At 42.1% G+C, this 18,097-nt stretch overlaps 1 protein-coding gene across 1 annotated transcript in view; it reads right to left on the bottom strand.

Moving 5' to 3' along the window:
- The window catches only part of kiaa0825 (KIAA0825 ortholog), a 769,133-nt gene that overhangs the window by 571,881 nt on the left and 179,155 nt on the right, over positions 1-18,097 (bottom strand). Inside the window, exons 5-9 of the mRNA XM_070884909.1 lie at positions 16,292-16,462; positions 13,407-13,498; positions 8,462-8,680; positions 2,343-2,608; positions 1,467-1,617 (exon numbers count right to left, since the gene is read on the bottom strand). Coding sequence (XP_070741010.1) covers positions 1,467-1,617; positions 2,343-2,608; positions 8,462-8,680; positions 13,407-13,498; positions 16,292-16,462 — 899 coding nt within the window. The remainder of the gene's footprint in view (positions 1-1,466; positions 1,618-2,342; positions 2,609-8,461; positions 8,681-13,406; positions 13,499-16,291; positions 16,463-18,097) is intronic.

Here is an 18,097-nt window from a genome sequence, read left to right as displayed (position 1 = left end):
GGGTCTGCACACCAGTTCCTGATTTTCTCACATACAGGCTGTCAGATGTAAATAATGCTCATGTGACATGGGTGTCTTCATTTCAATAGCTATTAAATAGGGAAGGTCCGGTGCTGGGCTGCTTTATCAATTGCCTGCAGTCCATACCTGCATCTTGGGTTACTTTCTTTTTTGCCTGTTCTTCTTAGATACCTGCTCTGTTAGTCATGGCAAAGGCTGGTAATGGGCTGAGATGTTTTCTGAGGCTTTCTAAAGGCTTTTGGAATTCTTGTCACATGGTTACAACACTACTTTCCTTTAAACCTGTTACATCTTTGTCTTTTCTACGCTTCGTACTCTAGATTTTTCAAATACTTGAGGGAAGAGCCAAACTACTTTTGAACACGGACTGTGTGATTTGTTCAGCTATATGTATGACAGCCCTTTAATTTCAAATATGGTAAACAGTTATTCAAATCTAAGAAGTCCCGGGAACTGTTTTCAGGGATATTTATGGAGCTACTGCCATTTGAAACGTCTGAGAGATACTGTTCAGGGGAGCACAGCTCCCACCGTGGTAAGAAATTTAAAACAAAAATAGACACTGCATATATAACAGTTATCTACGAAAGTGTAGAATTTAGATTGCAATCTTTTATTATTTTCCTTATGAGGAGCTAGATAGAAGAATTTTTACTAAGTATATATTGTAACCAAAAATTCACCTGGATATCAAGACTAATAAAAATACTCTCCATAGCATTACACATTGGAACTCAATTATATAAGTGATATAAAATACAATAGCTCAGTATTGCAGACAACTGATGAAAATTGTAACATTTCTATACAGTTAAGCTTCAGACAAAATTCTAACTGTAGCTAGAATGTTTTAAACTCCTTATGACTAATGACTGAATTAAAGGAACCTCTACAAAGTGAAAACAAGACAGTTTTACTACTGGTCCCATCCCTTTAAATTTCACCTTCATTCAGTTTTCGACTCCTACCATTAGTATGCTCCTTAGTAATGTCCAAATCGTCACCTGAAGTAACACTTGACTTCAGGTGCAAAATTGGGTAAAAGAGCACACTTCCATTTGAATATTCTAAAATCCACCAATAGCCATTCTGGTGTAAATTGTGCTAAAAGTGGAAAATCTAGACTTATTTGTATTTACATGTTTGAATACCACCAAGAAGAGCAAAATTAAGTTTTCATGTGATAGTGATATTTCAAACAGAAAAGGTAATAAATCTGCTAAAACTTTCTCCCAGAAAAATTACATCCCTTATTACTTACAGCTACGTTAAAAATGTATTAATTTACCATGCAGCATTTAGTACTGCTGTGCTGCAAATAACAGCCCTATATATAAGCATTATTGATTATTCTTTTCTTATTAAACAAATACAGTCAAAATACAATTAGAACACAGTTGCAGAAATTGATCAGAAACAAAGAGCTACTGAATTAATTCTCACACCTCATAAAAAGATTTGGAGTCGTCCCAGTGGTTGCTCTGTGCATCCTGGAAAATGCTTGTAGCACAAACTCTTATGCAGTAATTGGTAATTTGAAACTGGATCACTCTGATGAATTCCTGATACCGGTGAATTGGAAGCAAGAACAATGGCCTACTCAGAAAGAATGATCAAAGAGACAGAGGTTTAAGGCCTTAGCATAAGAAGACAACAATCTCCAGTGCTACAAATGGTTCTGATTATTAGGTATCAATCATTCATTTTCTCTCTGAGCTGAACCTAGAGCTGACTAGAGCTGACCTAGAGCATTCAAATCACTTTTACAAAATGTTCTTTGTTTTAAATTCTTAGAAATATAGTCATGTTTCTAGACAAATTTAAGTTCTATTCTTACCAAAATAGTAATATCATAATAATTGTTGCGTATGCAATAACTAAAAAAGCTTAGTACCGTGAACTCAATCAGGTGCGACCTGACTCTACTTTATTAGCTCTCAAGGTGAGGATTAAACATGGAGGCTTTCTTTATATACAAGGGCTGCACGTGTGTGTCTGTGGCCCAATGACCTCCGACGGTCGTTCCCCCTGGTGGCAGGTAAACCCAGGCATACATACATTACAATAATATTTATACAATTCTCATTATTTTACTTTAATATTTTGGCCACGCTGTCAATTATTGTACACAGGAACTGCAAACTTGTTTTGTGATTTAAAAAAATACAGAGGTAAATAACAGCCCTATATATCAGCAGCATTGATTATTCTTTTCTTATTAAGCAGATACCAGCAGATGCTGTTTGGTAATTATAAAATACAAATTTATTTAATTATTTATTTGTATTTACAATTTAAATGCTTGCGTGCAGAGGACTTACTTTTTGCTTGTCTCTTTCAGCAAATTCTCATATTCGGTTAAGTAATTATGGATGAATATTGCTGTGGAAAGGATAACATACAGGTTTTGTACTGGAACTTTGGAAGGGACCTCTTTGCTTCTCTCTTCAAGTCGAGACAGGACATCTGCAGCTACTTTAGAACAGCCATCCACAAAGTTTTCTCTAATTTCCTGAAGAAAGTTCTCACTGCTTGCCAGAGCCAATGGAAGTAATATGTCAAGGTCTTCCATGATGTCAGAACAAAACTATGGAAGAATACATGTAGCATCAAGTTATTTGAGGCCTGACAAAACAACATAATTTACATACTCCTTGGATACAATCTTGTATCAAGAAAATTATATTGTACAATAATATACGAGAGCTGTGGTAAAATAGGTTGACTCACACGAATATAAAATGTTTTACTAGAAATGCTTATTGTTATGAAAAAGACAATTTGTGAAAGCTAAATTTAAATTATTTCCACAAATTAGTATCCTGTTCCTGTGTATGCACTTTTACTATACGAGATTGCTCAATGGTGAATTTCAAGACCACATTAATGGAAAGTAAATGTCAATAATGATTTGTAATTCAGAGTTCCCTTTTACATAGAAACATAGAAAATAGATGCAGGAGTAGGCCATTCGGCCTTTCGAGCCTGCACCGCCATTCAATAAGATCATGGCTGATCATTCACCTCAGTACCCCTTTCCTGCTTTCTCTCCATACTCCTTGATCCCTTTAGCCGTAAGGGCCATATCTAACTCCCTTTTGAATATATCCAATGAACTGGCATCAACAACTCTCTGCGGTAGAGAATTCCACAGGTTAACAACTCTCTGAGTGAAGAAGTTTCTCCTCATCTCAGTCCTAAATGGCTTACCCCTTATACTTAGACTATGTCCCCTGATTCTGGACTTCCCCAACATCAGGAACATTCTTCCTGCATCTAACCTGTCCAGTCCCATCAGAATTTTATATGTTTCTGTGAGATCCCCTCTCATCCTTCTAAACTCCAGTGAATACAGGCCCAGTCGATCCAGTCTCTCCTCATATGTCAGTCCTGCCATCCCGGGAATCAGTCTGGTGAACCTTCGCTGCACTCCCTCAATAGCAAGAATGTCCTTCCTCAGATTAGGAGAACAAAACTGAACACAATAGTCCAGGTGAGGCCTCACTAAGGCCCTGTACAACTGCAATAAGACCTCCCTGCTCCTATACGCAAATCCCCTAGCTATGAAGCCCAACATACCATTTGCCTTCTTCACCGCCTGCTGTACCTGCATGCCAACTTTCAATGACTGATGTACCATGACACCCAGATCTCGTTGCACCTTCCCTTTTCCTAATCTGCCGCCATTCAGATAATATTCTGCCTTTGTGTTTTTGCCACCAAACTGGATAATCTTACATTTATCCACATTATACTGCATCTGCCACGTGTTTGACCACTCACCTAACCTGTCCAAGTCACCCTGCAGCCTTTTAGCGTCCTACTCACAGTTCACACCGCCAACCAGCTTAGTGTCATCTACAAACTTGGAGATATTACACTCAATTCCTTCATCCAAATCATTAATATATATTGTAAATAGCTGGGGTCCCAGCACTGAGCCCTGCGGCACCCCACTAGTCACTGCCTGCCATTCTGAAAAGGACCCGTTTATTCCGACTCTCTGCTTCCTGACTACCAACCAGTTTTCTATCCACGTCAGTACACTATCCCCAATACCATGTGCCTTAATTTTGCACACCAATCTCTTGTGTGGGACCTTGTCAAAAGCCTTTTGAAAATCCAAATACAACACATCCACTGGTTCTCCCTTGTCCACTCTACCAGTTACATCCTCAAAAAATTCTGGAAGATTTGTCAAGCAGGATTTCCCTTTCATAAATCCATGCTGACTTGGAGCGAGCCTGTCACTGCTTTCCAAATGTGCTGCTATTTCATCTTTATTAATTGATTCCAACATTTTCCCCACTACTGATGTCACGCTAACCGGTCTATAATTACCCGTTTTCTCTCTCCTTCCTTTCTTAAAAAGTGGTGTTACATTAGCAGCTGTGCACATGCGTAGTGGAGTCTGTGCGCATGCGCAGTAGCTCCTCGCCCTCCCAGCGCATCCCGATGCTCGCCGCCCCTATCCCTGGCCGAGTGGCTTGCCGCTCAGGCCGGCCGCTGCCTTCCCTGCCTCAACCACACTCCACGATCGGACACCCTGAGGCATCCAATCTCCCCCTGGCCTCCAACCCCGATTGCCACTCCGATTCCACCCACAAGACCTCTGTTTCCCCCTCCCTGAGGCCTCTGATCCTCCCCTCTGGCTGACAATCGGCTTCCTGGCCTCCCCCTCCAGTCCCGATGCGCCTCTGACTCCCGAGTCCCGAGTCCCAACCACCCCTCCCCCGATGCTCCTTCGGCCCTTGATGCTCCTCTGGCTCCCGAGTCCCAACCATCCGTCCTCCCGATGCTCCTTCAGCCCCCGTCGCTTCTCCAGCTCCTCAGTCCCGACCTACACCCCTGCTGGAAAAGTGTTCACATTTGTGGATGTTGGACGAGGAAAAAATTGTCTGTGGCACCTTTCTCATTGGTGGCCCGCTGTGTTCCCTAAGGTAGGAGTTTTATTTTTTATTTGTTATTTACTGATTGATTTTGATGCTTTAGCTGCAGGATTCCTTCTATTTTTTTATTTGTTATTTATTGATTGCTTATTACTTTGGTCGGTGCTTTAGAGGCAGGGTTCCTTCTATTTTTTTATTTGTTATTTATTGATTGCTTATTACTTTGGTCTTGGTGCTTTAGAGGCAGGGTTCCTTCTATTTTATTCGTTAAATAATTGTTTATTACTTTTTGTGCTTTGTTTAGTGCTTGGTGGTGCTTTAAATGTAGTTACTAGTGCCGATTCCTTAACTGTAAGTAAGGTCTTTCTGTGCGGACAAAAGTGGACACATATGCTGCCCTAAGTTAGTTTAGTACAACTTTTTTCTGGCCAAATTGGCATAAATGATGTAAGTGGCTGGGAACGTCCCCTTTTGAAAAAAAACTGACCTAACAAAAAACCTAAGTAACTCATTTACACTGGCGCAAATTAAATGGCCATAGTTGCAACTAAAAAGATACACCAGAAAAATCAAGTTACACCAAATAAAATAGTGCAACTCATGGGGAAATTTGGGCCCATAGACAGGTTAAGTGAGTAGGCAAGAACATGGCAGATGCAATGTAATATAGAGAAATGTGAAGTTATCCACTTTGGTAGGAAAATTGGAAAAGCAGAATATTTTTTAAATATTGAGAGATTGGGAAATGCTGGTATTCAGAGGGATCTGGGTGTCTTTGTACACGAATCACAGAAAATTAATATGCAGGTACAGCAAGCAATTAGGAAAGCAAATGGTATGTTAACCTTTATTACAAAAGGATTGGAGTATAAGGGGTAAAAATTCACCTCCGCCCGAAACGAGGCGCACCTTCCGTTTAAAAAAACATTTTCTCTGCCGCATGGGACGTTTCTTTTACTCAGGGCGGATGTAGTTGCGCCTGAGGGGCGGAAGTGCCCTTGCAGCGGGTCATCCGCCCCGATCAATCATCAGCGTCACGCTAATGATGGCAGCACGTCGTGCTGACGCGTCACAATGTCTCTCCGTTTCAATTAAAGAGGTGCCAGGCTGCCCGGCAGAACCTGGGGGCATAATTGTTGGCCCAGCCTGGCAGTCGGCCAACAATAAAAAATAAAATGCGTTGTCGGCAGCGCCACCTCCCCTTTAAGGGTGGTTGCGCCGCCAACCAACAAGGACCAACAAGGAGTGCACCGACACAAAAAGCTGTCAGGGGCACCGGTCGGTGGTGGCGCCGCTCCCGTGGGGCAATTCCGCAAAAGTGATATTTCCCATGGGGCAATTTCAGGAAGGAGTCACTGCTGGTCAGTAAGAGGTCGGCGCATGCCGCCGCTGTGGGAAACTGGCGGAGCGGTCCCCTGCACCGTTCCACCCCTGATGAAGGACAATTTGCAAAATGGCGGCCCCTCCGCGGAGAGTCGGTGGCCATTCCGCACCGTCCCATGAGACCTTATTGGGAAGGGGAATAAGAGTATAAGTTTTACTGCAATTATATAGGGCTTTGGTGAGACCACACGTGGAGTACTGTGTACAGTTTTAGTCTCCTTACCTAAGGAAGGATATACGTGCCTTAGAGGGAGTGCAACGAAGGTTCATTATGATTTCTGGGATGGAAGATTGTCCTTTGAGGAGGGATTCATAGAATCATAGAAATTTACAGCACGGAAGAAGGCCATTTCGGCCCATCATGTCCTCGCCGGCCGACCAAGAGCTATCCAGCCTAATTCCACTATCCAGCTCTTGGTCCATAGCCCTGTAGGTTCCAGCACTTTAAGTGCACATCCAAGTATTTTTTAAATGTGGTGCGGGTTTCTGCCTCTACCACTCTTTCAGGTAGTGAGTTTCACACCCCCACCACCCTCTGGGTAAAGAAATTTCCCCTCATATCTCATCTAAACCTCCCCCAATTACTTTAAATATATGCCCCCTGGTTGTTGACCCCTCTGCCAAGGGAAACAGGTCCTTCCTATCCATGCCCCTCATTATTATATACACATCAATCAGATCTCCCCTTAGCCTCCTCTGTTCCAGAGAAAACAGACCAAGCATCTTCAATCTTTCCTCATAGCCAAAATTCTTGAGCCAAAAGATTGAGTAGACTAGATCTATATTTCTTTGAGTTTAGAAGAATGAGAGGTAATCTCATTGAAAAGTATAACATTTTTAAGGGGCTTCACAGGGTAGATGCTAAGAGGATGATTCTCCTGGCTGGGGAGTCTAGAACTAAGGGGGTCACAGTCTCAGAATAAGGGGTTGGCCATTTAGGACTGAGATGAGGAGAAATTTCTTCACTCAAACGGTAGTGAATTTTTGCAATTCTCTACCCCAGAGGGCTGTGGATGCTCAGTCGTTGAGTATATTCAAGACAGAGATCGATAGATTTTTGTATACTAAGGGAGCCAAGGGATATGGGGATAGTACAGGGAAGATGGAGTTGAGGTAGAAGATCAGCCATGATCTTACTGAATGGCGGAGCAGGCTCAAAGGACAGAATGGCCTACTCCTGCTCCTATTTCTTATGTTCTTATGTTCCTATGATGCATGGTCACTAAGTGACAAACAAGATGGATTGCAGGATGGTCACATGGCTGCCATTTCCCTCTACTTTGGGAAATTTAAAATGCAGTTGCATCGGGCGGCTGTGTCATACTGCTGCTGCTATTCAGTGAGAAAGAAGATGAAAGGGTTGGCCATGTTGATCTATGCATCAGTCATATATTTGATACATGTGTTGGCAGCACAATGGCTCATACTGCAGATGATCCTTATGTTGACCAGGAAGGATGTGAGGCAACATTTTTGAGGAATGAGTTGATGTTCACTGTCAACGACAGTAGCATCCCTATGGTGTAGGTTAGCTGTAGATGATCTTATAGCAGATGGCACAGATCTGCAATATGCTTCATGCTGACTTGGAGTACATAGCCAGTTTTCCACAGAAATTGCCACATAGGTGATTGGTGGCATAATGATGAATCTGGTTAATTTGGCTCTGATATTACTGTTCTCCCTGGCATGCCTTCTTTTATTTTGTAGCATTGATCATGAGTGGTGCATATGTGTGTTGATTAATACCTTTTAAAAAGGGCTAGATATTTTTTGTTTAGAAATGATATTGTGGGTTACAAGAACATGTATATATGGACGTAGCTGAATGCTATGTGGCGCATAATATCCCTGACCTGAAGGAATATGGAAGACAATAGGGTTAGGATACATAATACATGACATAAAGTTAGATAGAAATTCTGGCAATTTTCTTGATTTACCTTTGGATCGTGGGGAGAAACTGACTAAAGCCCTTGAAGAGCAGACTGCATGATCTGCAGATAGAAAGGCCTTATTGACTTTTGTGCATTTTTACTTTCTTTTGAAAATGGTAGTTATTCAAACTCTTGAATATTATGGCTGGTATATAATCTGCTTGTGACGTGCCTCTATTATACCTCACATCTTTTACTGAATATGTCAATATTCTGTTATGCTGGCATTACCTTTGCGACTTTTTTGGGTTGCTCTTCTTCCATGCAGTGATCCCATGTAGCTGCCACTGGCTGAGTGCATGTTGCCAATCTTTTACTTGAGGTGTACTGGTTTGTTTCTTGCTGAAGGCAACTTAAACATGCATTTTCAATTACCACTTTCACACAATGGGCTGCAGAAGGTGCAAGGTCCTTAAAAGCATTTCTCCAGTCAAATTCAAGAGAAACAGACTACAATATAAACAAGCAATAGAGTCACTGTTAAATAATAGAAAATACCATTTTAAACAAGCTTGCAAATGATACACTAATACAATAAATCTGAACTCAAGAATAAAAACTAGGAAAATTTAGAGATAAACGGTTCAGGTTCATATGAATTCAAATTATGGGGCTGAAATTCGGTAGTTTGAGCTACCCGTTAGCACAAAAATAGATAAAGTAGCTGTGGCAGTCAATGCCAGGAGTCAAGCCCCGAGCACCTGGTTGCAATGCCGCAACAAGTTCAATGACCTCACACGAGGTCACTGAATTCATCTTCAAATGCTATATCCCACCAACTGTACCACTAGTCCCATTCACTGCTCAATGAACCACACCCCCATCACTCACAATCTCTATCAATCTGGACTCATACCTATCACTCATAGCTGCTCCTCACCGTCACACACTTAGCACTGCCGCAAGCCTCACGCCCACATCTCACAGCTTGCAGATACTGCCAACTATTCAAAATTGACAGCCAAGTCACCCAAACAGATTGTGTGACACTTACTCATACACTTACCTCTCTCTTGCGAGGCAAGGTGGTGCACAACTGGCGGCAGGAACTAACCGGCGGGGGACGGTCATGCCCTCCTCTCCTAACCTCCATGGAGGAGATGATGCTGGGCATTACTGGGGTGGGGCTGACAGATGCCGGTATCCTCATACCTAATCCTCCCTCTCATATCCCACTTCTCCCTCATCCCACAATCTCTTCTGATTTACAAGCTGTAGATGGTATAAGCATCCACCTCCTTCTTTCCCCCTCCAATCACCACAATCGTTCTCCTTTCAGATAGCTAAGAACTGCAACCTGGCCAGGCAGTTGTGGAAGAGCAGGAAGATAATGAAGATGAAGACACATCATTACTTGCTTTCACACTCGCAGCCACCAGCTCAGCTACTGACACTGCGCATAATTTAGAGGATAGCATGGAGGAGGATTCTTCACATGGTGAGAGACGGCACGAGTGGCCTGCAGCCAGGGCAGGGGGCAAGGATAGCGCCCATGCCAACTCACCGGAGGGCAAGGTCGCACAAGAGTTCTGCTGCAGAGGACTCAGATGAGCACTTCGATGGGGCAGCCTACAGAAGAACGTTGATGGGTGTGCACAATGAAATGGTTGGTGCATTGGGATGCCTGCCAGCAAACCTGCGTCCAATGTCAAGGAGCATGGAGAAGTCTGCCACCAACTTGGCACAGGGCTTTGAGAAGAGCTCGGAGCCCATCCTTTCCAGCATGGAAGTGGTAGCCAACTCCAATAGCACACTTGTGGACACAACCATGATGCACAGAAACATAGAAAATAGGTGCAGGAGTAGGCCATTCGGCCCTTCGATCCTGCACCACTATTCAATAAGATCATGGCTGATCATTCACCTCAGTTTCCCTTTCCTGCTTTCTCTCCATACCCGTTGATCCCTTTAGCAGTCAGGGCCATATCTAATTCCCTCTTGAATATACCTAACGAACTGGCATCAACAACTCTTTGCGGTAGAGAATTCCACAGGTTAACAACTCTGTAAGTGAAGAAGTTTCTCCTCATCTCAGTCCTAAATGGCTTACCCCTTATCCTTAGACTGTGACCCCTGGTTCTGGACTTCCACAACATCGGGAACATTCTTTCGCATCTAACCTGTCTAGTCACGTCAGAATTTTATATGTTTCTATGAGATCCCCTCTCATTCTTCTAAACTCCAGTGAATACAGGCCCAGTCGATACTCATATGTCAGTCCTGCCATCCCAGGAATCACTCTGGTGAACCTTCGCTGCACTCCCTCAATAGCAAGAATGTCCTTCCTCAGATTAGGAGAACAAAACTGAACACAATATTCCAGGTGAGGCCTTACCAAGGCCCCGTACAACTGCAGTAAGACCTCCCTGCTCCTATACGCAAATCCCCTAGCTATGAAGGCCAACATACCATTTGCCTTCTTCACCGCCTGCTGTACCTGCATGCCAACTTTCAATGACTGATGTACCATGACACCCAGGTCACGTTGCACCTCCCCTTTTTCCTAATCTGCCGCCATTCAGATAATATTCTGCCTTCATGTTTTTGCCACCAATGTGGATAACCTCACATTTATCCACACTATACTGCATCTGCCATGCATTTGCCCAATCACCTAACCTGTCCAAGTCACCCTGCAGCCTCTTAGCATCCACTTCACAGTTCACACCGCCACCCAGCTTAGTGTCATCTGCAAACTTGGAGATATTACACTTAATTCCTTAATCTAAATCATTGATGTATATTGTAAATAGCTGGGGACCCAGCACTGAGCCCTGCGGCACTCCACTAGCCACTGCCTGCCATTCTGAGAAGGACCCGTTTATCCCTAATCTCTGCTTCCTGTCTGCCAATCAGTTCTCTATCCACGTCAATACATTACCCCCAACCATGTGCATTAATTTTGCACACCAATCTCTTGTGTGGGACCTTGTCAAAAGCCTTTTGAAATACACCACATCCACTGGTTCTCCCTTGTCTACTCTACTAGTTACATCCTAAAAAAATTCTAGAAGATTTGTCAAGCATAATTTCCCTTTCATAAATCCTTGCTGACTTGGACCGATCCTGTCACTGCTTTCCAAATGTGCTGCTATTTCATCTTTAATAATTGATCCAACATTTTGCCCACTACTGATGTCAGGCTAACTGGTTTATAATTCCCCATTTACTCTCTCCCTCCTTTCTTAAAAAGTGGTGTTACATTAGCTACCCTCCAGTCCATAGGAACTGATCCAGAGTCGATAGACTGTTGGAAATTGATCACCAATACATCCACTATTTCTAGGGCCACTTCCTTAAGTACTCTGGGGTGCAGACTATCACGCCCATGGGATTTATTGGCCTTCAATCCCATCAATTTCCCTAACATGATTTCCTGACTAATAAGGATTTCCTTCAGTTCCTCCTTCTCGCTGGACCCTCAGTCCCCTAGTATTTCCGGAAGGTTATATGTGTTTTCCTTCGTGAAGACAGAACCAAAGTATTTGTTTAATTGGTCTGCCATTTCTTTGTTCCCCATTATAAATTCACCTGATTCTGATTGCAACGGACCTACGTTTGTCTTCACTAATCTTTTTCTCTTCACATATCTATAGAAGCATTTGCAGTCAGTTTTTATATTCCCAGCAAGCTTCCTCTCATACTCTATTTTCCCCCTCCTAATTAAACCCTTTGTCCTCCTCTGCTGAATTTTAAATTTCTCCCAGTCCTCAGGTTTGCTGCTTTTTCTGGCCAATTTATATGCCACTTCCTTGGATTTAACACTATCCCTAATTTCCCTTGTTAGCCACGGTTGAGCCACCTTCCCCGCTTTAATTTTACTCCAGACAGGGATGTACAATTGTTGAAGTTCATCCATGTGATCTTTAAATGTTTGCCATTGCCTATGCACCATCAACCCTTTAAGTATCGTTCGCCAGTCTATTTTAGCCAATTCACATCTCATACCATCGAAGTTACCTTTCCTTACATTCAGGACCCTAGTCTCTGAATTAACTGTGTCACTCTCCATCTTAATAAAGAATGCGTCGTCTGATTGTCAATTTCTCAACTTTCATTGGAGCACAAGAGAAGCCACCCAACTTCTGAGTGCGACAGTGGAATCTCAGACTGCTGTCATGCCAGGACAGCTTGCAGCCATGCATGCTCAAGACTGCCTGAACATTCTTGATGATCCTTTAAATAGCACTGGTGGGAGGGTCCTTCTTGCTGCTGAACAACTGTTCAGCTGTGCGAGTTTAAGAGAAGGTGTTAGCTAGAGCGTTAAACTCCAAAATGGCAGCACTGGCATCAAATCAGCATTACATGCTCATTGACATCATGAGCTGCCTGCTCTGCATACTTCCAGTGGGGTTGACTGGGTGCACGCTATCACCTTCACCAATATGGTGTCTGGTGCGATTCGCATCACAAGTGTGCATGCGTGCCGCAGATGCCATTTTGGAGCGCTAAGAACACTCGTCGTACCCAAAAAACAGGTCTATGGATCCAAATTTTGTGCTTGCCATTTTCTTAATATTTTCATCCTGTTGCAGTCTCATTTACAGGCATATATGGAGAGATAGTGAGACATAGCTCTGACCCAATGTTTTAAAGTACGTTTTTGATATGTCTTACCTTTGCACAACAAGATTAAAAGAATGGAGCAAATTAGATTCGGCACTGATTGCAAACATGGATTGTTCCAAAGCATGAAACTCACCATATTAGTACATAAAAATTATGCCATTATAAATATTGCGCAACCAGTGAAAACTGCTGAGCCGGACATAGGATTATAAAATTAACCCATGTACTCTAGTAAAACTTACAGTGACCAATATCGTTCTGGACATCATTATATGTACAAAATTACTCTCAAAATTAAACAGTATATATTTTGGTACTCTATTATAAAACTGCAGTTAATGTCTACTTTAAAATACACTAGAGATTCATTATTTTCCATAAAAATACTGCTGGCCAATTCAGTGGTGGATTATCAAGCAACAGTGCCATTTTACTGAAGAACAACAGTTTTCTGGGATCATTCTTTTGAGACTATTATCTGGTGAAAGTGAGATTTAAGACAGCTGGTGGCTTTCTGATTGTCAATTTCAAGATTTTATGAACAAAGAAATGATTATAGTAAACAATGGTATCAAACACAGAGAAGTTAACATAAAGATTACATTACCTCAGTCACAAGTAATAACTGTTCAGCTTGGATGTTGGTTTTGTTCATCTGTGATGGCACATCAATGTTTTCTCGGGTCTTCTTTAGCACTCCTATTGCAGATAATACCATTGCACTGGTGTAAATATTGCCATACTACAGGTCATGGATATCATGCAATCTGAACAAACTAGACTCATATGTACAAATATAATTTCCTGTATTGTTTGTTTCAGTCAAGTAAGAAACTGATTCTGCATTTGATTTGAAAAATAATCTAACAACTTTAAAGACTTTGCAATCTAAACAGCGGGGTAGAGTTTCTGTTTCAGTCAAGTTTCCTCTCAAACCCATTTGCATATCGCCGAACCTAAAATCTTCCGTGAACGAATGAAATCGGGCAGTGTTTTAGTAATTGTTTTCTTTTCTTGCATTGAAAAAAATTCTTTAATATATTTAAGAGTGATAACCTGGTGCAATTTTATTAATACAGACTGAAAATTAGTTTATCACGAAAAATAAGCTTTTTTAAATAAGTGTCCAGTCACCACATGTGAGTAACCTGATTTTAAATCATAGAAATTTACACCACGGAAGGAGGCCACTTCGGCTCATCATGTCCGTGCCGGCCGACCAAGAGCCTAATCCCACTTTCAACTCTTGGTCTGTAGCCCTGTAGGTTACAGCACTTCAAGTGCACATCCAAGTATTTTTTAAATGTGGTGAGGATTTCTGCCTCTACCACCCTTTCAGGCAGTGAGTTCCAGACCCCCACCACCCTCTGGGTGAAGATATTTACCCTCATCTCTCCTCTCAACTCCCTGCAATTACTTTAAATCTATGTCCCCTAGTTGTTGACCCCTTTGTCAAAGGAAATAGGTCCTTCTTATCCATTCTATCCAGGTCCCTCATAATTTTATACACCTCAATCAAGTATCCCCTCAGCCTCCTCTGTTCCAAAGAAAAGAGACTCATAGCTAATCTTTCTTCATAGCCAAAATTCTTCAGTCCAGGCAACATTCTTGTAAATCTCCTCTGCACGCTTTCCAGTGCAATCACATATTTGCTGTAATGTGGTGACCAGGACTGTACACAGTACTCCAGCTGCGGCCTAACCAGTATTTTATACAGTTCAAGCAAAACCTCCTTGCTCTTGTATTCTATGTCTCGACTAATAAAGGCAAGTATTCCATATGCCTTCTTAACCATCTTATCTACTTGGCCTGCTACCTTTAGGGATCTGTGGACATGCACTCCAAGGTCCCTTTGTTCCTCTACACTTTTCAGTGCCATACCTTGCCTTGTTAGACCTCCCCAAATGTATTATCTCACACTTATCCAGATTGAATTGCATTTGCCACTGTTCCGCCCACCTGACCAGTACATTGATATATTCCTGCAATCCGCAGATTTCTTCTTCATTATCAACCACACAGCCTATTTTAGTGTCATCTGCAAACTTCTTAATCATACCCCCAACACTCAAGTCCAAGTCATCGATATATACCACAAAAAGCAAGGGACCCAGCACTGAGCTCTGTGGAATGTTACTGTTTACAGCTTTCCAGTCACAAAAACATCCATCAACCATTACCCTTTGCTTCCTGTCTCTCAGACAATTTTGGATCCAACTTGCCACTTTACCCTGGATCCCATGCGCTTTTATTTTCGTGACCAGTCTGCCGTGTGGGACCTTATCAAAAGCTTTGCTAAAATCCATATACACTTCACTATATGCACTATGAACTGAAAACAACTTAAAAAAAACTATACAGAACCATTTACTGGTTTCATTGGTGTACAGTGGTCAGTTTCTTAGTAAATTAAATACTTTTTAATATTTAAAAGCTTTTAAAAGGTGTCTATTAGAGTCCTTGGGCCTAAAAAAAACCCCTTAATTTTAAGAGCCTCTTCGAAGGCCCACAAATGGGCACAATTAGCAGAAACTCACTATGGTGATTAATTTGATCTGTGAGCGTGGCCAAATTTGGGGGCTGCCAGTTATGCATCCCACTCGATTTTACATTCTGATGAAATTTGGGCAAAAGCCATGTCACATCTTTTCAAGAGAGTTATAGAAGGGTTGTCAAGGTGCTTTTCTGAAAAATTATGGGATGTTTATGCCTATGCAACAACTACATTGAGTTTTAGTAATTGTTCAATATGTATGCATCTAAAAAAACCTACCTACCTTGCACTTAACTGATTATGTGACTTTACTGAGAGTACAACAATGGTGCAAAGCCACACAGTTGTTTTGGAATAGGATTTCATGTTCACTCACAGTACTACAATACTACATTGGTGGTATGTTCTGCAGCTATTATAACACGACAGATCTTTTAACAGTGTGAGGGCTTATCATCGCTTCACCTTCCTGGGACTTTAATATATAATAGATGGTTTAAAATACTTGCAATGCACTTTTTAAAATATGCACAAAATGTTTGCAAATCTGTAATCTGGACACAAATCTGAATAGTTGGCTTATGTAAGCAAGTATGCTTATGTATGTAACAATATAATGTGTACATTTCAGTATTTTAGCTTTCAAAATTATAGAGTAAGACTGTCCCAGATTTCTTCCATCAGTCCTGCTACAACTACTGTGATTTCAAAGTTACCTTCTGGGGGTGGGGGGCAATCTGTATAATTAAAGATATTTATTATAGTGTTGCACAGCATAGTGGCACAACATGTTTGAGCACTGCTCCCATTCACCCCCCAATGGTTGAATCAGATTAGGTCACCCACCCGTACTCTGAGCCACAATATTGCACAGGCAAAGGAAACTAGCGGGGCAGCAAAGGAAACTATGCTCCCACAAAATATAAATACAAATGTTATAATTCCATAAACTGAAATAAGGAAAACAAATCATACAAATCCTATTAGATAAGCTTTACCTCGAACATTTCTGCCTTGCTGTGTGGAAGAGTTTCCCAAAAAGACCTCTGAAACTAATTCCTCCATTCGCTTTTCCAGATGAAGGAGAATTTTCATCAGCTGGGAAAGGCACCTAAGTTGATGGGCAGTGAGACATAAATTCCTTACCTTCTTGGTCTGTTTCTGTGGAACTGGTCAAACAAAGCAAAGGAAAATGTAAATTGGTAAATCACTACATTAAATAACATAATAAATATAGCCTGAAAGTTACTGTTAGCAATGTTATTGTGTGAACACTTAACACACTTGTTCAAATCTGTCTCTCTGCTGTTTTAGCAGAGGCATTAATGAGGGCTTTACAAGTTAATCCTTTTGTTGAAATAAAGGAGAGACAAATTTGAGACGAGTGTGTTAAGCATCACTGACTGCAATATCTAGCCTCTCCTCTCTTCCCTCTATGTTTCTATCCCCTATCACAATAAATATTTGAAAATATAAGTGGATATAGGGAAAGTGCAGGAATTGGAATTGGAGTAGATAACTCAAGTTGTAGAGATAGCACTGGCAGGATCGAACAGATAGCTTCCTTTTATGCTACAATTTCTATAAAAAGTAGCATAATGATGTCACACGAGTGATTAACTGGTTCACATCTGCAGTCAGATGCCCCACTATGAATTCTGTGCCAGAATTCTGAAGCACTCAGACACTAAAACATCGAGAGGGCTAAATTCGATAGTCCTTGAAAACGGATGCAGCGATTGCGATGTGCGATTAACCCGTGCCCGCTGCTTCTGATGCAGACAGCACGGCAACTTTGTGCAGCCTGCTGATTAACATGATTGCAGCGTGCAGCTAGTGCTTACTGCGCTGTTGAGTGGCTGCACGCCTGAGCAGAGGGCCAATTTTAAGGCTAGCCTGCACTACTTAAAGCCAGCTCGCATTTCTTAAAGGAGAGTTGCATTCTGGCTGGTGCAGGAACTGTTTGGGGAAGACAGTTTGACCTGCAAGAAGAGTGACTAATGGCGCAACAGGTGAGAGAGCGTGCTCCAAAGTTCTCAGACACTGCACTGGATGCCTTGGTGCAGGACGTGGAAAGGAGGAGTGAGACCCTTTATCCACAGGGGGCCAGAAGGCCCTCAGACAAACTTTGTGAAGGCAGTGGGAGTAGGTAGCCATGGCAATCAATGCCAGGTGTCAAGCCCCATGGACCTGGTTGCAGTTCCACAAGAAGTTCAATGACCTTACATGAGTGGTCAAGGTCAGTGACCTCACACGAGTGGTCAAGGTCAGTGCATGCATCTTCAATTGCCATATTCACCATCTGCATCACCAACCTCACAAAATGCTCAATTCACCACACCCCATCACTCACTTACCAACAAACTTACCAAACACGACTCATACCTCACATTCATAGTTTCAATTCACCCTTGCATACTTACCATTGCTGCAAGCCTCATATCCACATCTCACAGCTTGCACATGTTGTCAGCTATTCCCCATGACAGGCACATCACCCAAAAACATTGCATCACACTCACTGACACACTTCCCTCTCTCTTGCAGGATAAAGTGGCACAAAACCAGTGTTAACCAGCGAGGGAGAGGTGTGCCTGCATGACCTTTCCCCGATGGAGGAGACGGTGGTCGCCATCATTGGAGCGGCCATCATGGAGCCCGTGGCCAGTGGCGGAGCTGAAACCATCAAAGAAGGACAGTATCCTCATATCTAATCCTACTTCTCACATCCCACTTCCCCCTCACCCCACAATGTCTTTTGATTTAAAACTACAGTTGTTGTAAGTATGCACCTCTTAATATCC

This window comes from Pristiophorus japonicus, chromosome 1, assembly GCF_044704955.1.
Source record: "Pristiophorus japonicus isolate sPriJap1 chromosome 1, sPriJap1.hap1, whole genome shotgun sequence".
NCBI classification, from domain to species: domain Eukaryota; kingdom Metazoa; phylum Chordata; class Chondrichthyes; family Pristiophoridae; genus Pristiophorus; species Pristiophorus japonicus.
Note: the sequence above shows the minus strand (reverse complement) of the source record. Positions and strands in the feature narration are given on the sequence as shown.